Here is a 25,000-nt window from a genome sequence, read left to right as displayed (position 1 = left end):
AAGTCAACTATTTTCTTAACTCCTATCTTCGACTGTATAAAGAGTTCATAGAGAAGCACAGGCTCTTATCTTTGTTTCCTCTCGGAAATCTATATTTTTGTTAGGCCTTCGATTCGTCTGTCGGCAGCCCTGTTTTCATGCTCTTCAGCAAAAACCACCCGTGACATGATCTCCATGGCTGCAAAAAGGTTTTATATGTAATTTCCAAGTGTCATAGTTATGACCGCAGTTTGTTATCTTGTTTGAAATTTGTGACGTCCAGTTGCACGTGGAGAGAAAGAAAATAGCAGACTTTAAAGTAATGAACCGAAAGTTTCTTAAAATTTTGTCTTCAGTAATTATAAGCTCGGGCAAGAGTCCACCTTGACTCGGGCCCAGTCCTACCTGAATCCCGTACTTGACTCTAAAAGCACCTGGCCTTGGCGCGTGCCTTAGAGGTTGCGTGCGACTTCCTTTTGCCCGACTGCTGCTAAAGGGGTATTTAACCAAGGGTCTTTTCAGTGCACTGTCCAGCTGCAGAGAGGGTTTCATACTATCTGTCTCCTTCATATCTTCACCATAATCATGTTCCGAAGAATATGAGGATCTCCTTCTATGGAGCATATTTCCCACACCACGTGACTTCATGTTCCACAAAGCTGTACTCCTAATGGCTTCTGTTTCGCTTAATTAGAAGAAAAGAGGTGTGTCTGACGAGGGTCTTTGGTCTTGTAATGACGGAAGATGACGGTCGGGCAATGGCAAAAACAAACTGCAACGAAAACAATCTTGTTCACGTAAAAGTGGGTAAAAGAAATCAAACAAGCTTCACTTTGCTCATGGAATCGAAGAAAGCCCTGCCCTGAACTCATTTATTAAAAAAACCTAGCCAGGAATCCGAGCCACCAACACTGGGGTAAACAACTTAATTTAAACTTTTTTAGTCACTGGCTCCTGTCATCACCAAGCAATCGGCCTGGAGAGAATATACAATCATCCTCTATGGGAGACACTTAGCGCTTCTTTACCTTCCTCTGCAAAATAGGCCATCTAGTTCGATGATGTTGGCCGCCCTGTCTCGGGAAAATGTCGGGTGGGGATTTTCGAAGTGCGCTGGGCATATTGGGAAGAGAAAATTAACTCTTCCCATGGCCCTTACCTTCCCGTGCTTTGTTGCGCGTGAAGCGCCTGGGTACATGGCAAGTGCGCACACACCAAACGTTTCTCCAAACAACCTGCGTTGAATTCCGTGACAAACCCTGTGGTAAAGATGTACGCCCCAATGTCTTGTATAGTTCCCGGTCTCACTTTTCGTTTCCTTCCCCTAGCTATAAAAAATAGTTTGATCCTAAAAAAGCTTATACAAGAGTTCATTTTCTAGCTAATAACATATGAATTATTGATAACATAAAGGGAAACTTCGCTATAAAACTGAACTACTTGACAACCAAGGCTCGTGCAAAGCCGGTTAGTTTTCCACTTCGGGATTATTCAGCATTGTAATAACTTTATCTAATCAACTTTAAATTTTCAAAAAAGAATTAAGGCAAGCGCACAAGTTCCTGAAAAACTTAGTTTGTTTGAATACATCCCGCTGCTTCGAAACGAAATTTAGATTTGGATTGATTTGTCATCTTTCGCAAGCAGTCAAAGCGACGTTCTCCACTTGCGAATACCTAACACCAAAACAGTCGACATTCTTACGAAATCTCTATTTTCCGACTTGCGAAAGCCGGTGAGCCCCATTCAGGGACAAATTTCCGCTCCCGATAAGACTAGCTTCTACTTAATTTTGTTAATCATCCCATCATCTTACCTCTGTGATAAACAAAAAAATTGTCACTCTAACTCAGTCCATAAAAGATCCACCTTGAAACACACTAACAGTAATTCTAAGAAATCAATCCATCCCATCAGATTTTAAGCCAACTTGCTCAATGAACAATTTCTTCTGGTTATTATAATATACTCAAACCCATCTTCATTAACTGTTAATGATATTGCCATCATTACGCGGAAAATTCTGCTGCAAGGATAGCATAAACAATTGAGGACATTTAAATCATTTATTAATTTTATACATATTCTTTAATTAATTACAGTGACAGGCTATGATATGGAAATCGTAATTTGGATCCTCTCGTGGAGTTTAATTGTTTGAAGTAACTGGCTCTTGTTTTCTAAGTAACTAGAGAGAATTTGTTTTCCTTTCAAAGCGGTCGATATAAGGTATCCGTTGTTTTTGCTGATGATCAACAATCCTAACAGTTAACACCCCGATGAAGTTCTGGTTTTACTGTATCAGGTGTTCCGAACCCAAATTCTATGGCAAATAATACAGTCAAGGAGGGTTCCGAGAACTTTCCACCGAAGACGGCCCCTACTTAAGGGTGGGGGGGGGGGGGGGAAATTTTGGTTATAGGAAAAGTGATTGACAGAGTTTTGAGAAGTGAAGATTGGTTGTTTAATTAATATCTTTGAAATCACAACCTCTGTTTTACGTGGCAAACAAAGAAAGACTGTTCACTACGCTTTTATAATTAAACGGGCTAGCTAGGTCACGCTATTTTAGGTAATTTTGTTTAATTTTGTTAATTATGAGCTCCAAACGTCAAATTGGCAGAGCAAGAGCCTTTCATTTGCAAAATCACGGCCACATAACAGCTGTAAATGACATTTTGATATAGACTGATATAAATTTGAAAAAAGGTGGGCCGACGTTTTCATATTTACCCAAATCCAACCCTCTCCAGGTTTGTCCATCCATGTCTCTTCTTGGCTTCCCTGTGTTTTGTTAGAGTTCTATAGTTTTGAACAGTTATTTTGATATTTTAATTAGTTCTATGACCATTCGATCAGTGCTGAAGTTGCCTAAAACTGCGTGACCTAGCCCCTTTAAGAAACTGGACGTTTTTAAACGTTTTTCATTTCAGTGTTTAAGGGGTTCGACGGAACCATCCCTGAATCCACGCAAGATTCCAAATGATGGATCTATAATTTAAATACAGAATACTTGATTATTTAAAACTGCTATCTCGTATACGGGTACGGTACACTATTGTCAAAACGCATGTGGACCTTCGGCTCATATTGTGTGTCTTTTCGATGATCACGCGAGCTGAATTTAGAACTTTCATTGGTTGAAAGAGATGCTTAAAATAAGATAAACAGAAGTTACAAAATCTCCTTTTGTTCTCCTTAGGATTTGCGTAGACGTCACTAAACATTAACGAAGTATTATTACAACATTGAAGGAAGGTTTACCGGGATGACACAGCAAATAGATATTGATGAGCAAAAACAAAGAGGATTAAAATGGTCTGCAATTGGGGTTTTTGAAAACTATTCGGCCTAACAGTTTTCAAAGTCTATCTCTACCTTTTTGTAACTAGAATTATGTATGCTCGACAGACATTTTTTTGTGACGAAGCTTTGAGTTGTGTTGTTTAAAACTGGTAGTAATCTCGGATTATTGAAGTGCGTTCGATAGTCGCTTAGCCTGTGTGTTTCCACAGGGCTCCAAGCGAGAAAACTAAGCATGTGACAACAACATACTGTCATTAGATCGAGATGAATACGCGTGCGAGAATCCACGCGAGGATGCCCCTGCAAGCAACAAAAGTATATTCGGGGCGGCTATTTTGGTGATCCTTACAAAGAAAAATCTCGATACCTTTTGATCACCCAATCTGAACAAAATTAGGACGCGTTCTCCTTCGATCGAACGCAATAACTTTTGGGTTAAGCGTTAACTAAGTTGAATAGCGACTAAGGAGCGAGTATTGAGGCTTTTTCGCCTGGCGACCGGGCCGTTTTGAGTCCCGAGGGAATGAAACCTTTTGTTTTGCACCCCCTAAACTCGCTTCCGAGTACATCAACTAGAGGCTTGGTGTACGAACTACGAACTCTATTGTCTTTGACCAGCATAGACGACGGGTGACAAAGCTACACAAAATCAACTCTTGAAATGCACTGCCGTCAAATAGCCCCTTTAAGGACGGTGCCTACTATTGTTATTGTGCATACGTTCTGCGAATCTCCAGATACTCGGATTTCCTATCGCAGATGCTTACTAATACAGGGATATTTTTGCGCTGTTTAAAACTATCCGGAGAAAGTAGATCTTAGTAAGTACTCTTGGTATCCAAAAAGAAAATTGGGGGTAACCATGCATTTTTGAGAGATAATTTAGCTTCACTTTGAGCTTTTTACAAATATTATTCATGAATTATCTTTGAAAAATGCGTGGTTAACCCCCAATTTTCTTCTTGGATTTCAATAACACTTGTTAAGATCTACATTTCCTGCATAATCACACACCGGGGCAAAAATATCTTTAATTAGTAGGAACCGTCCTTAACTAAAGAACCAGGACACTTCCGACTAAAATCAAATCAGATAAAAGTCTATTGGATACTATACAAGTAAGTGTCTTCTCTACCCGTATTTTCTATTGACCTCTGGGTACATTTACTTTTCCCATTCTCGAAGCCTCGTCTTCATGGTGGTCAACCGTTTCGGGTCACGTGATCTGTGCGTGAATGAAATCTTCCAACCAAGATAGCGGTAACTATACAAAGGCCTATAAGCGAAGATTTCAGTTCAGATATCTTTTGCGTGATTATCTACCGCTTTGATCAAACGTATTTCCCTTTGGCTTTCGTTGTTGTCACTCCAATAGTCGTTTAGCTTGTTATAAGCCTCTTTAAGTGCTAAAGTCTTTTTAAGACACCTTTCAACTTCAGCAATCCTATCCATCACGTCTTTCAACTTTCTCCTCGTGAGCGGTGCGTCCATGTCAATTGGCCTTTTGTGACCTGCGAAAAGAAACGAAGGTTAAGAGACCACTGACAGCGGACACAAATGTTGTGAAGTATGCTGAGCAACATTTAACTTTGCCTCCTTTTCGATGCACTGTTTCTTTTTATCTTAAAATAAGAGCCTTAATGAAGAGAACAAGAGTTTTAAATTTGAAAAAAGACATGTTTCGGCAACTCCTGTGCCAACAATTGTTTCATGTAAATCTTAATCTCTCTTTGTAATCAGTTGTTGTATCACACCATTGTTATTTTAATTTTCCGCTATATATTGTACATCATTGTTATTCCATCCACAAACTGATGATGGTACAGGCGTTGCCGAAACATGTCTTTTTTCAAATTTATAAGTCTTGTTCTCTTCATTAAGATTGTTACAAAATTGCTGCTTTTACGTCCTTTTGAAAATAAGAGCCATCCTCTAAACTCCACATTAGAACGGCAAAAGGAATAGGATACATGTTTTCCGATCTACGACACAACTTACCTGCCTTTTAAAGAAAGTGCTGAACCAATCTCGACCCCAGAGCTCTTCTCTTTTGCGCATAAGAGCTCTGGGAAACCCTGATACAAAGTGTCGTCTCATTGGTTTTCGTAAAGAACAATAACAAGCGTCTCTGATTGGTGCATTCATGTTAGCACGCGCAGAGAACAGGCGCCGTAAGGTTCACATGGCCAAGTTGTTGGCGATAAGAACCCTACGGCGCATATTCTCCTAAATAGAGTTTCACAGAGCCCAGCGTCATGCGCAGACATAAGATCCGGGGCTCTGGTGACGAGAATGGTGCTGAACGATTTATGACCGGAATGGGCCATTTACGAGTTCATGTCTGCCTCCTCCTCAAAGCGAGTCTAAGTGCAAAGTTTTTTTGATGGTAATTAGTTCTACTTTACATATGAATGAAAGCTAATTTTCATAACAAAAACTTCGCACTTAGACTCGCTTTGAAGAGGAGGCAGACATGAACTCGGAAATGGCCTATTGTAAGTTCATTCGAGAAAATTCAATCTGGTACTCTTGATTTAGTATATAGAATATAGAAGCAGAAAACATACAATGTAAAGTGATTAGAATTTTTTTACATTCTATGTTTTGGCCAGTCGAGCTTCACAACGAGTATTCGCTCACTCAACCAGCCGCCATATTGGTTTTGAAAATTTGCACAATTTCCCAGAGGATGTTATCTTGGTTTCAATACGGCCGCCATTGCTTGGGTTTTCGTTCAACAAAAGCGCTATGAAGATACACCCCTTAGTTTCGAATTCTAATTGGCTTAGTTGCCAGTGTACAGGCTTCGCAATGAGAGAAGACAAAAATAAGTCGGTAAGGGAGTACCTGGGGAAAGAAAAGGCCTCCCGTCAATCCCTCCCCCGGGCTCAATTGGCTCGCTTCACTCTTTATTTCCCAGTCCACGCGCAGTTCGCAGGTTACTATGATTTTCAGTTTGTGCTGTGATTGGCCAAATACACATTTGCCTTATTGCCTTATTTGTAATATTGAACTGTATCTAACCTTTCTTGTCCAATTTGCAGGTTTGCATTCTTTGTCTCTTAATCAATTCCCATGCTAAACCTAAACCAAGCAGAGAAGCTAAGGTGGCCGACAATGCATACAGACTATTCCAAAAAAGAGGTTCCGTGCACTTAAACAAGTTTAATTGCTGGTTCCATGGGTTGCTTTGTCCAATGTCCTGAAAAAAGAAGTGGTTTAGTTAGCTCAAATGCCTAAGGAGACGTAGCTTAAATTAATTAACTCCTGGCAGCTTAAAGATATTCTCAGACAATCAGAGGTAACGGTTATTCAACGCGGCTACACAAGATTCACTTTAGTTAGTGTAGGCGTAATACAGTCGACTCCTGATAACTTGGACCCTCAAGGGAAATTGAAAAAGATTTGTGTTATCGGAAGCTGGAGTTATATGGTGTTAGGAGTTAAGCAGTAAACCCTTTATGAAGATACAAGCACTGAAGTTAACTTTACCCTAAACCAACTAAACTTCGAACTGTTCTGATAAGTTTGTGTAATGCAAAAAATGACAAAGATTACAGAGCTGCTTCAAAATAACTTAATAGAATGTTTTGGACTGCAGTACACTGTTTTTTTTATTTGTCACGTACTCGGAGAGGTGGTCTGAGTTATCAAAGGTAAAAATATATAGAGAATGACTTGAAGGGAAACGAAAATTGCTTCGTGTTAGCTGGAGATTCCGATGTACTGGGTAAAATTGCGGTACTGAAATGTACGACGGAAACTCAGGGGAAATTTATTTTGGTTCGAGTTAGCGCGAGTTCGAGTTATTGGAAGCCAACTTTACGTGAAGTTCTTTGGCTTGGGAGACATTTTATGACACAATGTGACCTGTATGCAAAGTACCATGAGTCTCACTTTGTAGCTATATTGGACATGTATGGAAAATCAACTGAAAGCTCAAGAGAAAAATCCTGACAGCTATCAATCCAATCCTCGGTGTCTCGCCGTCTGATCATCGGTATTAATTGTTTTAAGTTGAAATAAACCGGGATTTATAACAGCGATAAGTGAGTGGATAAAAATTTCGCGCCACTTTCTTAGTCGAAAACGTTTTCCCGCCCTTGGTGCCGACTGCAGTAATTTGCCTTAACATCTGATTGGATCATTTTATCAGCAGTCGATTGGTTAAAATTAATCTATGCTACTCTACTCTTGGTGTAGTGAAGGTTTAGTTATTATACACTTAATTTATGGTCCCGAGGGAAACAGTTAGTTTTGTTTTCCCGAGAGTCCTGATGTTTCCCGAGACGAAGTCTCGGGAAACATCAGGACTCGAAGGAAAACAAAACTAACTAGTTTCCCGAGGGACCAGACATTAAGTGCTTTGTTATATATTTAGACTTTTCCTGCAACAATCGCAGCAAAACATCCGGAGCGGGCAACAACTGCGAAATTGTATCCTGGTCGGGATACATTTGAATTTGATCAGGGCCACGTGACAAAGAATCAGCCAATCACAATGCTCGTTTTGTTGAGCGACAGTCTAGGTATATAACAATGTCAAATGTAGTTTCTGATCCAATGGTTCGATTCCTGTTAAGATGAAATAATTTTTTGGCCAGTCTTCCACTCTTTCAGAGTCGTTGTACTTACGTTTAATTCTGGGCGTACGTAGTTGTACGCTATTGTGTAAATGTCCGTTTCGAAATACTCGCCGCTGCCTCGTTTAACACACGTTTCCAGAAGACTCTTCTCTGTTGAATTTGGGATGAAAACGAACCCAATGGAAAAAGGCCGATCCAAGATTTTCACTCGTTCGAACCTAATTGAATCGCTATAGTTTCGCCAGTCGTTGTTAATCACATATTTAGCGGTAAACACATCAAGAAGCATTCCCTCTACTTTGTTCTCAGCAAACTCCGCGACTAGAGCGTCGAGATCTCGGTATTCTAGAAATAGAAAAAAAAACAAAACAAAAAAAAAACAGGCGTTGCTGTTAGAAAAAAAAACTACCCCATTCACAGCAAAAATTAAACATGTCCATGTTAGCATTCATCCCACGCGAGAACCCAACTAACAAGTTTTACACATGTGAAAGCTTTACTCCCTCGCAAAACATGATGGCAGACGACAGCGCTCACAAAAGGTGACAACACGCTTACTTTGAATGATGGCACCCTCTTTCAATCCTTCGGAGCTTTCGTGACTTCCATTCAAGACACCAAACTGTAGTGAGAACAAAAATAGTTAACTGCCCAGGTCACCAAAGTCTATAAGTGAGACATATGAAGTAAATACTTAGAGAATGTAACCTACTGTACCTTTTTATTCTCAACCATCCCATTGTCTGTCAAAGTTCCAAAGGTCAAAGATGTCGTCATGATTGCGGTTAGGTACGTCATGACAATGATGCTTAAAAACATCCATATCACACTGACAATCCGAGCCAACCAGTATCGAGGCACCTTATCTCCATACCTAAAAGATAAGCAAAGGCGAGAGAAATGAATTTACAAAACTGAGAGGAAGGGGCAGCAGGTTCGATTCCCGCCGAAAATATGGAAACCGCTTTTTGGGTATAGTTCCCTAGTCGCGGCCTTGGATCCCCATTAGAGAGGTTTTCAATCGAGTGTCGTAAAGCAAATACCAAAGTAATTACTTCGACCAATCACAGCAAACAGCGCAATGAACCAATCCAGATTCGTAGCAATTCCGTGTAACTTGCTCAAAGCGCGGGAAAAAGCTCGCTTGCGAGTCGCGATTGGTTTTCCTTCTCATTGTTTGATAAACTGGCGCGAGATTTTTAAACCAGTCACTTAAGCGTAGCAATTGCAATCACGTAATAGCTTTCGACAGTGATTTGGAAACTGCTTTCAATCTACGCTTGAAATTGTCTCTTTTGGGGTCAACGATTGTGGGTCAAGTGCAAATAAAATACCCGGAGCTATCGAGATCATCATTGAGCGAACATTGTTAATAGAGAGATTAAGCAAAGCGTTTTCGTGAAAAGACGAACGGGAAACGACAAGCTAGTGCTTGTCATAAAAGCAAGAAAATTCTCTAATGCTAAGTCGTTTCTCTCTTTTGAGAGGTAAAGGTCAAGTCTGCTACCACCCTAGAAAGCCCATCAGGCCGGCGCTTATCTCCCGTTTCTGTAGCATGAAGTGACTAGGAGTATTTCTACTCCCCCCTGGATGGGATGCTAGTCCATCGTAGGGTTATCCCCAGCATTAAATTCGCCGGAACCTGTTTATACACCTGGGTGGAGAAAGGCACCGTGAGAGTAAAGTGTCTTGCCCAAGAACACAACACAATCTCCCCGGCCAGGACCCGAACGCGGACCAATCAATCCGTAGTCGAGCGCACTAACCATGATAGATCACAGTTTTTATCTGGTGTTGAAAAATTTTTCACGAGTGAGGGCAGCGAAAGAGTGAAATATTTTTCAACACTCGAAGAGAAATTTCGTATCTCCGCGCGGCCATGTAATATCCTCTATAAATCGTTTATTCCACTCTTTCCAGTAAAATGCAACTGAATTGTCAAGTGGTAAAATTAACAATTATTACAATATTATAATAATATACAAGATGTAAAACTAACTAAAAAATCTAAAAGTAATGTATAAAATCATTCGCTCTTTTGGTTCTTATGTAAGGCGGAAAGACTTTTTCATGACCACATCTAAGATTATATGCAACATTCATAACTTCATTACAAGTGCGCAATCTCCATGTGGAGAAAAACTTGCGAGTAATATCAAACCATCTTTTTTCAAGACTTTCAAGATCAGAAATGATCAAAGCTTCACAAAAACTACGATCTGGCAAGACAATCTTAAGTACTGTTTTTTGTATAGATTCTAACTTACTAATAGCTGACAAATACTCTGGAATATCTTGCCACACTGGGACAGCGTATCCAAGTATAGATCTGATGGAGCACTTATAAACACCGATAATATTGCTGCCAGCAACACCAACTCTTTTAAGCACCCTTAAGGTATACAATCGTTCAGCGGCTTTGCTATATATATGATAAAAATGTAATAAAAAAGGGTGGTCATCGTGTTTGTTTCCATTGTACGGCACTGACGAAAATCACATGTTTCAGATGGGATAGAACTTAGCACTTCACATTACACTCTAATCAGTTAAGTCTGTTCAAATATAAATGCTACACGGCCAACATTTGCTAAAACGTAATCCTTCCTTGTACTGACGAAAATGCCTATTTAAGCTACTTTGACAACTGCCGCGCATCACCAATGTTGGACAAATTTAGCTCTATTTTTAAAATGTAATCCCTGATAAAAAGCAGAGCCTGATGTCATTCTATGGTTAATTCACGTACGTACCTGAAAAATGGTAATGACTCCTTCAGTACAATTTTATGAAATTGCCAAAGAAACTGGCCGTAGATTTTTGCTGTTTTTTTGCAACTACCCATGAAAACAACGTTCTCGGCAAAAATTACGAAATGAAAAATGGAGGTCACCATACTCGTTCAGGAGAAAATAGCGATTCCCTGACGGATTAAGGGGGTTACTCTTAACTACTAAACCGTTGCTATGGACCCCTTCAAATAGTCATTTCTCGAATTCTTTTAAGTCTACAGTAATCCTTTTTGCCAAACGTGTTCTATTCCATTTTATGGTTCGACTCACAACGGTTACCATATTTGGTAAGTCATGTGACCAAAACAGAAAATGTCTCAAAACTCAGCGAGTTGTCTATGTTTCTCACAAATTTTTAACGCAACAGTATGAAAACATTCTAAGACAAAATTTGTAGCAGGGATTTTTTTAAAAAGTTATTTCTCAAAACAATTATGATGTCATAATGCCCATCTCTGATACACTTTTCAAAATATCAATTCCATTTTTTGTCCAAGTAGAATTTCCATGCTACAGTTTACGAAAAATGATGGGACGGTTCTCATCCGGTGAAAAAACCACCTCTTCCTTTCGTTTCCTGGGAGCTTTTATTCGCTTTTCACTGCATGCGCCTGCATGCGTGATTGAAGTGATGTCAGATTTTCATTGAAGAAGTTACTTCATAGAACCATCCATGGAACCTTTTTGTTGAGCTCTTTGACTAAAAAGCTTCCTTGGCAGCGGTTGTCTTTCTATAGTTGCCACGGACTTTAAGCTTGGCGTCAATGTTTTTCCGCCATTTTATCAACGTGTCGCGCCAATGACGCAAGAAATTATGCGCAACAGGGTTGCGCAATGAAAAACCATGGAATGACTTAATTACTTAAAAAAATTAAGGAAGGTTCAAGCAACGGAGAATAAACATTCTACTAGCCATTTAAATGTGCAAACCATTGGATTAAAATAACTCTTTGCTTCGACAGCCACCGAGATTCTTGTTAGGGACGGACCAATGGAAATAATCGAAGAGGTTGCTGTTATTCATCGTGGTGAAGTACAATAATAATAAAGTATTCTCGTTTGTTTCACGATGTGGTCGGTTGTGATGTAGATCGCGACGTTTCGTTTATTGATCGTGATCCTCATTGGTAAACACGCCGGGTCAAAGAGGCGATTCACATAAGACTTCACCCTAACAACATCAACAGGGATAGTGGAACAGAAATCCCGGAAGCATGGATGCCCACGATCAAGAAGCACAACAACACGAGAACTGTACGACAGCGGACCGCCGAAGGAACAACACACCGAAATAGCGAGGATCGAAATGCACCAATCACAGCTGCTGAAAACCAACCAATCACAGCGGAGCATCCTGTTTAAAAGGTGACGTGTAACCAGTCGACATCATCGTCTGATGAAGACTAGCAGTATGCAGTTGAAACGTCGCGATATACATCACAAGTGACCACATCGTGAGACAAACGAGAATACTTTATTATTATCAACCGAAAAGGGGTAAAAAATTATCCATGCATGCAGAATTTTTTGTAAGGCAATGCTCCCTTTGCAGCTGGCGATCACGTGGAAAAAACCGCCATACAAAACAAAGATAATTTAAACTAAAGTCGTCGTGTTTTTCAATGTACTTTCGACATAACTGATCTCTTACCGATTATCGATCGCTTATCAATGACTTAACAAACATTTTACAGTTTTGCTGTTTACTTTCTATCTGTGCAAGTGCAGTAGACTAAAAACTCACTGGAAACAAGGCTCATCCAAGCCTTAACAAAAGTGTTGCACCAAAAATTGCCATAAACTTACCCTACTGTTGCCATGGTAACGAATGCCCACCAAATACCCTCGAGAGAACCACGCCAGAACTCTTCTGGGAATTGCTCAGTATTTTTTCTGCAATCCTGGGATAAAGAATTTGAGTGAAACGCATTTTGTCTGTCAGAACAGAGTCGAATCGAAAGATGTGATAGTAGTGGTGTTGGTGACACTAACGACCTTCAGATTGGAGAAAACGACTACGAGTACAACTTTTCTGTACTGGGCACGCGTATTACGTTTTTCGAAGTGCGCATGCTCATAGCTGAGAACTCGTACTCGTAGTCGTCCTCGTACTCCAATCAGAAGGTCGCTATTAGGGGCCTTTAGATCGGAGGACGAAAAAGACTACGAGTACCAGCTTTTCTGACTGACTAACTGACTGATCTTTATTGGATAAGGCAGGTTAAAATTACAAAAATTACTAAAAGTAATAGTTGCATCGGCAGCTATCAGCTGATGTGGACCTGCTATGTAAAACTGTTTAAAATATATGAAATAAATTATAGACTAAGACAATTACAATTACAGTTACTCCATATGCCTAATCACAAGAAAGCTGCCATAGGAATAGGATAAGATATCTAGGGGAGACACTAAAAAGAGTGTATCCCATCTCTCTACATACCCCATAACAGTACTTATGTAAGCAGGTATAGATTAAAATAAATAATAAGAAATAATAAATAAACTTAATGATGGACTTGATGAATACGTAAGATCAATAATAAATAAAGTCATCATTCTTGTTTGAAATTACAATAGCTTCCTTATTGAATGAAAAATTAAGAATGTCTTTTGAGTGCTTTCTAAGTATTGCTTTAAACCCTTCCTTGCTAACATTACATAGTTTAACTTTTTTATTTACAAAGTTCCAGATATTTGGGCCTCTATATTGGAGGGAATTTCTTCCAGTCAGCTTTCGGTCTGAGCACACTTCGAAAAATCTCGACCTCCAACCCGTATGCGCATGCTCGTTACGTAAAATTCGTACTCGCGGGTGTCCTCTTCCTCCAATCAGAAGGTCTCTATTAAGGGTCTTTAGATCGGAAGCCGAGAACGACTGCGAGTAAGAGCTTTTCGTTCTGAGCACGCGCACTTCGAAAAATCTCGACCTCCAAACTTTATGCGCATGATCAATACGGAAAATTCGTACTCGCAGTTGTCCTCGTCCTCCAATCAGAAGGTCCCTATTAAGGGTCTTTAGATCGGAAGCCGAGAACGACTGCGAGTACCAGCTTTTCGTTCTGAGCACGCGCACTTCGAAAAATCTCGGCCTCCAAACCTTATGCTCATGCTCAGTACGGAAAATTCGTACTCGCAGTTGTCCTCGTCCTCCAATCAGAAGGTCGCTATTAGGGGTCTTTAGATCGGAGGACGAGAACGACTGCGAGTAAGAGCTTTTCGTTCTGAGCACGCGCACTTCGAAAAATCTCGACCTCCAAACCTTATGCGCATGCTCAGTACGGAAAACTCGTACTCGCAGTTGTCCTCGTCCTCCGATCTAAAATTCCCTATTGATTGACGTTTCAACAACTTGAACGGAAGTCATCCTCGGAGTCAAGTGATTTGTGTTGTGTCAGTGAATCGTGTATAATCTTTGTGCTCATTGGTCAGCAGAAACGTGATGTTATTGGTCTGTCTAGTTAGCCGTGATATTGCTGTTTGGGAAGGTATGGATTGGCACTCGAGATCCCTTAATGATCTGAAGTTCTGTCGCTGTTTGACTATTCTGTTGGTTTCGGCGATAAGTTGTTTGTAAGGTGCTGGTAGTTGTACGCAAAACCATCTCACTTAACCGTGACCAGCTCCTACCGGCACTATACAAAGCATACTCCCTGCTTATCTGAAGATAACGTAAGAAGCGATAAAAATGCACCCTGTCTCCTCCCTAAGGAGGAAGGGGGGTGGGGGGGGGGAAGGCGCTCTGGTGCATTTGTATTGTGTTGGTAAAGAGCCAGTCATTATTTCGGAGAAAAGGCTGAAATAGGGAGGGGGGTTCCCAGTTTTAAAAGTTCCCCACCCTACTAGTCCAATCATGAAGTAAAGTCCTCGCTTTCTTATTGATGTTAGACTGTTAGCCCAGGCCGAGACTGTTAAGCCCTGGCTACACGTTCAAACATTGTTATAAAACATTTGTTGTATCAACAATGTTAGAACGTGTAGCATGCATGTTTGATGACGTTTGTTCGACATTTTTGTCGGAAGATTGTTTTGATTTCTCCGACATACAACAAATGTTGAAGGGTGTAGCCGCCCTTTCAACAATGTTGTATTACAAAGACTAATCACATTTAAGGGCCCAGTCTGCAATCCAACAACCGTGAGCAATCCAAAATGGCGGAGGCGGACTGAAGTGACAAAAGTGACGTGTTTCCAACAAGCCAACATTGTTAGAGCAGTTTTCAATTGAGTGTCAAAATTAATTATATAATTACTTTGGTTTATGATTCCTTCAGTCAGTGATAGGCTCAAAGTTCTCGCGCCACTTTTTCAACCAATCAGAAGTGAAACCATAACCAATCGTGGCTCGCGCGTGCACATTTTCCCGCGCTTTGTGTCGGCTACGTGCAATTACTTCAAGTTTTGATTGGTTTACCGGATTGTTTCCATTCCATCCTTTTTGATTGGCCAAAGTAATTACTTTGCTCGAGCCAGGTCGTGCTTGTTCAATATGACTACTATGTTGCGATTGAAATAGTTATCGGGTTGTTTTTAATCACAAACTGACTACGTGACTGGTTTTCATATTCATCCGAGGAGATTTACAATTGTCCAAAATTACATCCGGCATTTTCTAAAGTTTATCTAGCTACCCTCGACGCAAAAAAACCCCAATTAGCTCCAAAGAAAGACAGATCAGAATACAGCATTCGAAATTTTTGGGGGTCTTTTGTTTTTGAAATCATTTAGGACTCTTAATACTCTTAACATTTTAAACTGAGACTATCACTATTTTATTTTAAAGTTACTTATAGTTAATCCTTTAAGAATAATTCGGCCTTATACAGAGCAGCTTTAATTAAGAAATAAGATGAAATTGTTTGGCAAGGTGTCGGAAAGTCAGTACCTCAGTAAATGAATGAGCTATTTATGTATAATTGTTTTCACGCCGTAAATTTTAATGAAAATAAAAAAAAATCTCCCCTTATCTTCACCTAAATTTGGTAGTCACCCATTTATTCTGAAAGAAATCAGTTTGGCGACTTCTCTTCGAATGACAAAGTTTTGAGCGACAAAAGAAGATAGTGCTTTATATTTATTTTTAAGCAGCTGGAAACATATCGTGTCACAATTTTCTTAATCTTCTGGGAGTTTTATTTTCAAGCTACCATTCAATCCCACTTTTGAAAACTTCTTTGTTTGATTTCAGTGAGTTTTACTCCTTGAAAGTTCCTTTTCTTCGTATGTTGTTGTTGTTGTTGTTGTAATTAATGCGACAACAGACTTCCTCTTGCATTTGAGGCATCCTCTTTTTAATTTAGCGGAATAAAATAAAAGGAAGGAATACTTACCAATAGCCAGACCAGAATTCCAAATATTAAGCTCAAAAGAACAACTAACACAAGGACAGTCCAGTACTGGCTTAGTTCTTTCAAAACATTCGATGTTGCTTCTTCCTCCAGCTTTCTTCTATTCTTGATGACAGCTATTCCGGGAGGTTGAATTAATCTTAGGGAACGCTTCATGATGTATGGATTGGCTTCAACTTGTGAAGGAACTATAGGAAGGACGATATCAAAATCTTTATACATACATTCAGTTAGATCAGAAACATTAGACGCTTTGTGCTCGTACTTCAACCACGAACTGTTTTTGGTTTGATTGCAACACACAGAAATGATCTTGTTGATTGCTTCGTCAAATATCCCTTTCATCTGACCGCTTTTGGTATCGTTCATGATATACGGCGGGCTAGGACGCCAACAGACGGAAAGCTGGCTAAAATTACAGAGGTTGGACCTTTCCTTTCGAGATGTAACCGTAGCTCGACTAGACGGAGTCGTGTTAGCTCCAGTGCTTTCATGCAAGGGTGTTGATAAGGACTGTGCGTTGACGTCTTGAAAAAACAACAGAACCAAATATGCGCCACGAAGCCCTCTTCTTATCGTTTGCTTTCCCAACATTTTTCTTAGCCTATCCAGCAAAGTATTTTGCTACGTTTTCTTGTTAGAAGTTCCTTGAGAAAAAATACTTTCTTTAAGGTTGCTAGAAGGCCAGAATGCATAATGAGAAATGTTATTACACTATTAGGATGTCAACTCTCTCTTATTGGCCCAATTGTTTTGACTTAAGTTTCAAGTCGATGTTGTTAATATTTCAGGCAATACCGATTAAAAACTAGCTTTGCAGCTGTTTTGCTTACTGCATATCAGTTTCAAAACTGAATATGTACATGGAGAATTTAGCGTTTTTCTTCCTAATATTTGAGTTTTACCTTTTCAAAGAAAACCTTTGTTTTATCATTGATTTATATTTCTTTCTATTCTGAATTTCACCTTCAATTTGTGCTGTTACGTTTTATTATATTTTAAGTTTTTTTTGTAATTTCGACTGGGTCTGTTCTCTTATCATTTCTAAAAAACTTTTCGCCCGGGATCTTTCACTTCAGTGTTGATTGCCGAATAATGACAATTTTCTGCCCTCAACAGCTGCTGCGCACACATCTCTGGTTACCAGGTTAGCAAACATGATAATTTTTCGTAAGAACGTGAAAATTAATCTTAAAATGTCAATGTAATGCAAACTGCCATAATTTGTGCATTGTCTTGTGACAAACGTTTCGCGTACTTGTGTATGAAGACGCATGAATCAACGACGTGTAAACAAAGTTCGTTCATTTAATTTTTGCAAGGCGTAATTTCTGAACCATATCTGCCGGTGGTTTTCACAATCAGTGATCGCCTCCAGCAATTTTACTGTTCAAAAAAACATGGATCTGAATTTCTTGTCTGGAGAAATTTCTTGTCACTGACTTTTTCGTAAAAAGCGATATAAAGAGAAACTTGAGAAAACTTCAAGAATATCGGAGAGAAATCCTAAAAAAAGTCCACTTAATCTGAAAAAAAGTGGTACTATTGTCAAGCTTTATAAACTCAATTGAGATCGAAAAAATGCTCAAGTATTTTTCGTTTTGGGTGTATATCCCAAATCAAAAAGGTGCTTTTTGTGGAGTTTTGCATTTTTATTGAAAAGTAGAATTGCCCGGAAGCGATCAATGATTTTTTTTCATTTCCTGTGTTCTCAACTAGGGGGTAGAAGTCTTTTGGAAATAAGTAAGCCCGCGTTCATAAACTTTTGGACATAATTATCCGAACATTTTCCCCGGTGAATGATGTTTCTTTTGGTTTCGTCTTTTTTTTAGGATCTGAATTTATTTAATTAATCTCGCGCGGCTGTTTCAAAGTTTCGATATGTGTGTGTGTGTGTGTGTGTGGACAGGCTGCTTTCACGAGAGGAGCGATTCTTAGGGGAATAGAGAGATCAAGCATCGCGAAACGATGCCGGGCTGCTGCTTGTCCTAAAAGCATGAAAATTATGTTATTCTGAATCGTCTCTCTCATTTGAAAAGTCACTTGATACCTGCTACTAACAGCCAAGAAATGAGCTCATATCAAACGCAAATTTTAGTCAAACGTTTGCTGTGAACGTGTTGCTTAATCTCTCTAATATCTTGTCCCCAAAAAGCTACAAGCATGCATTCACAAGCGGGAAGTTTAGGATAAGGTATATGACACATAGAAAACCGATCCATCTGAGAAGAGAGAATATCATAATGATACTGAGATCCTTCGATGGAAAACGAAGTGGCAGCCAATGTTCTCCTCCTGGTAAGAGCACAGCGATCCTGACAGCGCAAATCCAGACCTCTCGCTACCCAAACGAAAATGCGGTACTCACCATTCTCCTCACAATGCCGGTTTCAACGGCCACCCCGGAACGCTACCTGCGTGCCGCTATGAAAACGGAACGGCTGTCTTCCCTTGTTCTGATGCATGCATACCGGGAAAGGACCACAGATTTGGAGGTTGTGGCCCCGTGATTTTTGGGTCAGAAAGAATTCCACAGGGATCCATAGAACTCAACAGAACTCGGGTTTTATATTGTCAAGATACGCTGGCATTTTTTCAAAATGTACCAGTGGTTTTTGTTAGTATTTTACAGACACCCAGAGTGCAATGATTTTTACAAGGGAAATCGCGTATATGCCGTTACGTCTTGGATTTTCTGGCGAAAACGGTTCCGTGTAAACAATTCCAAACCTCATCGATTTTGGCGTCGTTTCGAAGTCAAACCGTGTCGATGTGAAACTGAGTTCGTCTAAATGCTGCCTGAAATTGCGATGTTTAGTGAAGGGCGGCGTTTGGTATATAGGCTGTCACAAACATAATGAGCAAACGACAGGAAACAACATTGAAACTACTTGAGAAATTAGTCTTTTGCATCAGCATGGGTGATTTTTGTACAGCAAGAGACAACTGACAACATTCAGTAAAAGTTGTCTTTTATTGGCATTTCACCTTAAGAGAACAACCTTTTTTGGTAACTTCTGTCTAATTCAAAGACAGGTAAATGATGTTGAAATTCTTTGGTGTATACATTACCTATTGTCATTTGCACGCCAACTTGCTGTTGTGCTTTATATACAGCATTAAAAAATGAGATAAACAAATTTTGATGCTACCATGATAATGAATATAACAGATTCATTATTAGGCTACAATTGTAGGCTTACTTTGTGTGCCACTCAGCGTTAATAATGAACTTGTGGTTGATTCACGATTAAATAAAAGATGGATCATAAAAAGCGTCCATATGTATAGCAGGATTTTAAGAAAATTTGAAGAGTCCAGTAGTCTAAACTTCATCCCAATTGTGCATCAGTCTAATAACGTCTCGGAAGCGATGTTGCCGCTTTTTTGCAACAAAGGGTGCTTGACAAGGAATCCTAGGATTGTAGACGCATAGCTAGAGGGGGCCCCACGGGGTGCTTTGGCAGCCCCTCCCAAAGAAACTGATGATAACATTTACACTAATTGCATTCACTGGCAAACTATTAAAGTGAACTGAGTCGAGACATTAATTCTAAAATTTTATTTAACGTTTAGCATAATTAAGGTGCGTATGTTCTTTGTGGTTCTTACATCGCACGCTGGAGTTTCATGTGAAGTTCATGGTAGGTGAACAGCTCCGATGGAAAATAATTCCAAAATATCTCTAGCATGAGTCCCACATCTACGTCGATCTTACCCGCGCTTTGCATGGCTCTTTGCAATGCCATTAAAGGATCAATCATTTTTTTCAATTAACAAAATCAAGATTTTTTCTAAAACTACATGGTATAAAAAATCTTATGGGAAAACTCTTGCTTGTATTGTCTCGATCCCTTCATGTCTTCTGCATAGTTCCAAGGCCTCTCTTTTTTATATCGCGCGCTACCCAGCGACCACAAGAAGAAACGTTACGTCTTTGTTGAGTGATTTCCCACCGATGTTATCAAACATGATTCCCTTTGACTTTCGTTGCCGGCACTCCAGCAGTCGTCCAGGTTGTTATAAGCCTCTTTTACCTCCAAAATCTTATCAAGACACCTTTCAACTTCATCAATGTTGTCCACTATGTCTTTTAATTCTCTCCTTGTGAGTAGTGCGTTCATCTCGATGGGCCTTGTGGGACCTTTCGGGAAGAAAAAAACTAATTTTAGGCGACAAGTGATGTTACTAAGTTCATAGAAAGTTAGTAGCGAGTTTGAAGAACGAGTTTGAAGTAGTGCGTAACACTGAGTGGTCGGTTCAGTGCCAACAGAAATCACTTGATTGCTGTGGAACTTGATAATTGGCTAAAACATTGCCGCGCGCCATCGAAAACTGCGCTTTGGGGCCTTTTTAGAAACTTCGGCTTTGATCCAACCGCCATCCGCGACCTGTTTTAAAGCGCATGCTCCCTGATATGTTTGCCGACTGTGACATGAGCCAGCTGTGTCATGCGCATTTCTTTACAATAATTCCGCTGCTATTTATTGAGTCCGCGGGTAACATGGTGTCCCTTAAGCGTCACGTCAGATGTCAAGTGATGATACGGTCACTAAGTAACTGCCGCAAATGGTCTCTTTTCCCGTAATTGTCAGTCCAGCGAAACCAAAGGGACCAGGTGATCTGGTGACGTAATTCGGAGGACTGGGGAGAAAAATTTTAACGCCGTATCCCACAACCGCGCGCGGCCTTGACTGTTATTTCCGACATCAACATGGCAGAGGAGGGGTTAGATCTCGGTGGTTTCCACTTGAATGTTCATTCAGTAACAGGAATGTGGGAGACACCGAATGATCTGTTGAGTTTTGGCGATGGAAATACTGCAGGAAATTCGGAAACAAAACCTAAGGCCGCGCGCGGTTGTGGGATACGGCGTTAAAAATGTTCTTTCCAGTCCTCCAAACTACGTCACCAGATCACCTGGGAAAGAAACCTCTGTTAGCAGGGAACTCTTGCCTTACCATTTTTGTTTACTCTGAATGTTTGCATTCTTTGCCTCTTGACCAATTCCCATGCCAAACCAATGACAATGAAAGCGGCTAGTATACCAAGCAGCAAACATAGACTCTTCCGAAAAAGTGGCTCGGTCGACCTAAATAAATATAAACGCTGGTTCCATGGGTTGCTTTGTCCAATATCCTAAGCAAACAAAAAGACGTTTAATATAGATAAAAAGCTTACTAAACAACGAAATATAAACAGCGGTTATGAACATGAAGAAGCGTCGTAATATTATGAACAAACATGTTGTAGCATTCATTTTCAAACGTAACTGTCATAACAAACCATGGACTCAGATCCTTCGAAATTAATATATCATGGTTTTTTCAAAATTAAAACGGTTACTTTTGAAAGTGTATATTGTGGTCAAGATCATAGTAAAAAGGCATTGCTTTGCCATGTTTATCACCACTATGTGTAGTATTATATTTCTCATTATTAAGTTTCGATGGCCGAAGAACAAGAAACGATATGACACAAAAAGGCTTAGTTCGGATTCGCTAAGGCCTGAAGGCAACGCCAGGGTCTAGTGAGAACTCTGTCCTTTTTCCGTAATTTATTTTATCTTCGGGGTCTCGAATGACGTCTAGCGCATGCGTAAGGCTCTATTTTCCCTATCAATCGTTTAAGTTATTTCTTTAATTACGTTTACTTACTTCTTACGGATTTTATCTTGATTGTCTAAATTAAGCGTTTCTGAGTTTATCGATTTCTTTCGGCTACAATGGTGATGTAATCGGTTTTATTTGTTTTTCCTATATTAAGTCACTTTAAAAAGTTGATTTACGTTCAGTCCCAGGCGCGGATCCAGGAGAGGTGAAATGGGTGAATTTTCACCCCCCTTTTTCTGAGCCCCCCTTCTTTCTTTTTTTTTTTTTTTTCTTATCCCTCAAACACCTCAACCAGGCTTTGGTTCTATTACATTATTACAAAAATTTTCACCCCCCATTTCAAAATCCTGGATCCGCGCCTGAGTCCTTCAGTTGTTCAAACGATGGATAGCGCTATCGGCCGGGAATATGACTATTCAGTGATTTATCCGGTAGATAGCGCTATCCACTCTTTAAATAGCTGGGCCGGGCCAGATGTATAGGCGATCGAGTTTCTCAATCTTTCAGTAGACATTATACTTACAATGTTTGGAAGCATGTATTTGTAAGCAATGTCCGTTTTGAAGTATTCCTCGCTGCCTCGTCGAACACAAATTTCCAGACGTCGCCTATCTTCTTTTGGAAGTGGGAGAAAAACTCTGATAGAAAATAGACGATCCAAGATTTTCACTCTTTCGAACCGACGTAAATCGCGTCTGTTTTGCCAGTCGTTGTTAATCAAGTAATTTGCAGTAAACGCATCTAACAGCAATCCGTCAACTTCGTCTTTAGCAAGACCTTCAGCGAGATCCTTTATATCTTGGTACTCTGAAAGGAGAGGGAAGACCGCGCGTTGTCTTGTTGGTTACATGTCGCCAAAACCTTAAATTAGGGCCGATTTACACGGTACGATTTTTGGCGCATGCGACAAACTTACGACAGACCTACGATACCATTCGGAGCGTTTTAAAACATGTTTTAAAATGCTACGACATTATCCTTACGTACGGGACAATCGTAAACGAGTTGTAGGCCTGCCGTAAGCTTGCTGCATGCGACAAAAATTGAATCGTGTATTAAACTTGCGCCTTACGATTGTTGTGTACGTGAGAGAAAGTGTCGTAGCGTTTTAAAACATGTTTTAAAACGTTACGACAATCGTAAGTGATGTCGTAGGCCTGTCGTGAACTTGTCGCATACGCCAAAATCGCACCGTGTAAATCGGCCCTTAAACTTACTCATTTTAAGTTGTTGTTTTGACAAGTACGGTAATGTACACAAATGCGCCTCGCACGTGCTGCACATTTAGTTCCCCTCTTTTGACCCATAGACTAATATTACGGACCTTAACATCTCCGACGGCAACGTCCGAAAACGTCACCTCAAAATGTAACTTTGCTCTTTGATAAGTCTTTCGCAATTAGTCTATCTAGTTCACGTCGCACAATCTGGGGGAAGTATCCTAAAAAAAAAATGAAAGATTTTCTTTCACATGCTCTTAGTTGTCGTCAAAACCTAAAATTTGGTGATTTTACGCCATCGTTATGCAGAGTACAGCACAAATATGTGCTAAAATCCGTGTGACACGTGCAGCACGATTGTTAATGCTCTTTTAACCAATGATATCATGATTGTTTTCTGGCCGGTTGTCGTCGACGTAGATCTCAAGGTGCCTATTACTGCTTTTGGGCGTTAAGTCGTTTGCCGTAGCATCTCGTTCGCACCAAAAACCTTAACGTGACACGTACTAAAGAGATTTAGATATACAGCATTCGTACTCGGTACACGAGCATGCAATTAAATCATCTTAGTAAAATCGTGCTTCAACTTTGTTACTCCACGAGATAGCAACCTCGTTATAAAAGTAACGAGAGAGGGCGCCACAAATACAGAAAACGAGGGGAAAGTAAGCATCCAACGAGAATAATTCGCTCTCTTGGGTCTTACGAGTGCTAAGATATTGGAACAAAATGCGAGCAACAATAGCTATATTTACGGGTTCTCAAAGCAACAATACGCCTTACTATTGTCGCTTGTCAAATAATCTCTTACGTTTGACCATTGCTCCCTCTTTCCATCCTTCAGAGTATTCTTGGCTTCCATTCAAAGCGCCGAGCTGTGGTAAGATGAAAACAATGCTTAAATCTTCGGGGTCCTATGTGACCCTATGTGCCGATTTCCATAAATAATGAAGAAAACCTAAAACTCCCAGGCTAGAAACGTTTCCCATTCTCAGCTGCTGGGTTTTAGAGGTTTTCGTTAGGAAACCCATGACAGCAGTCATTGTATTTGTGGGACAACAGTCATTGTATTTGTGGAACGGTGTTTTTACAGATTGAGTTATTTTTAGAATGGTTTTCCTGCGAAACCAGACCTTTCCAGCAAATCACAAGTCTTGCATGAGAAATTATTTTCCATGTGATTGAGAATGGTCACTGACGCAAACTAAATCTTATTTAAGAACTCAGATAAGAATAGCTTGATCTATGAAAATTCCGTTACATAGATTTAGTATTGGAGTTGTAGTCTCCTTTTTATGGGCTCTCGGTTTTTGTATCTGGACTTGGGGACCTTGTTTACTTAAATTGACATTTAACCTTGTTATAGTTTTGGAAGATGAATAAATGGCACGTTGGCGTGGATTGCCAAAGCCTCTAGATATTATCACTGTGTTCGTTTGGTTGAGTAGTCGAGGCATACATCGTAAATATTTAAAGAGTGTAACCAACCGTTTTCTGATCAATAATTTTGTTGTCTGTCAGAGTTCCAAAGGTTAGAGATGTTGTCATAATTGCTGTTAGATACGTCATCAAAATGATGCTCACGAACATCCAAATCACACTGACAATCCGCGCCAACAAGAATCGGGGTGCTTTGTCTCCATACCTAAAATATAAAAGGCATGACTAAATACAGGATATTAAGGGATAAATAAAGTGCCTCGGAACTTAACGACAAAGTTAGTTCAGTGGGAAAAGTAAAAAAGACAGGTTCGTGTACTGAACAGCTGTTCAATATCGAGTGCCTGGTAATTTTTTTCAGTACACGCGCAGTAAGATGAAAACACCAACCACTAAGGGAGTCTGGACTCATCCCCAAAGGATCTTATTGAATGACTCAAACTGACGGAACTCAATGCTGAAGCTTGTGTTTCAACCAAAGTTTTCATTGACTTACCCAACTGTTGTCATAGTAACGAATGCCCACCAAATTCCTTCAAGAGAACCACGCCAGAACTCTTTGGGGAATTCTTCAGTGTTTGCTCTGCAATCCTACGAGAAACAATTTGAGTTTAACGGAATGTGTCAGCCAGAAAACACAACGTCAGTTGCTTTGGGTTTAAACACGAGCTCCTGGTTTTTTACTAAAGAGGAAAAGCAGAGAAGCCGAGAAAAGAC

The 25,000-nt window shown here is 40.0% G+C and overlaps 1 protein-coding gene and 1 long non-coding RNA gene across 3 annotated transcripts in view; both read right to left on the bottom strand.

Moving 5' to 3' along the window:
* Positions 1–2,419: 2,419 nt before the first annotated feature.
* The window catches only part of LOC138049589 (uncharacterized), a 25,603-nt gene continuing 3,022 nt past the window's right edge, over positions 2,420–25,000 (bottom strand). Inside the window, exons 1-7 of one of the 2 annotated variants that reach the window (XM_068895950.1) lie at positions 15,994–16,760; positions 12,470–12,564; positions 8,589–8,745; positions 8,430–8,493; positions 7,921–8,216; positions 6,310–6,487; positions 2,420–4,796 (exon numbers count right to left, since the gene is read on the bottom strand). In XM_068895950.1, the coding sequence (XP_068752051.1) occupies positions 4,582–4,796; positions 6,310–6,487; positions 7,921–8,216; positions 8,430–8,493; positions 8,589–8,745; positions 12,470–12,564; positions 15,994–16,605 (1,617 nt within the window). In that variant the 5' untranslated portion in view covers positions 16,606–16,760 and the 3' untranslated portion in view covers positions 2,420–4,581. Of the gene's footprint in view, positions 4,797–6,309; positions 6,488–7,920; positions 8,217–8,429; positions 8,494–8,588; positions 8,746–12,469; positions 12,565–15,993; positions 16,761–25,000 lie in introns of those variants that run through there. The other variant, XM_068895951.1, reaches the window with a different exon arrangement.
* LOC138049591 (uncharacterized) lies at positions 19,553–22,237 on the bottom strand. The gene is made up of 3 exons (XR_011132411.1): positions 22,147–22,237; positions 20,973–21,150; positions 19,553–20,155 (listed from the first exon to the last, which is right to left on the bottom strand). It is a non-coding gene; the product is annotated as an uncharacterized lncRNA (long non-coding RNA).

This window comes from Montipora capricornis, chromosome 5 (assembly GCF_036669925.1).
Source record: "Montipora capricornis isolate CH-2021 chromosome 5, ASM3666992v2, whole genome shotgun sequence".
In the NCBI taxonomy this organism is placed as follows: Eukaryota; Metazoa; Cnidaria; class Anthozoa; order Scleractinia; family Acroporidae; genus Montipora; species Montipora capricornis.
The sequence above is the reverse complement of the archived record's forward strand: the minus strand, read 5'-3'. Positions and strand labels throughout refer to the sequence as shown.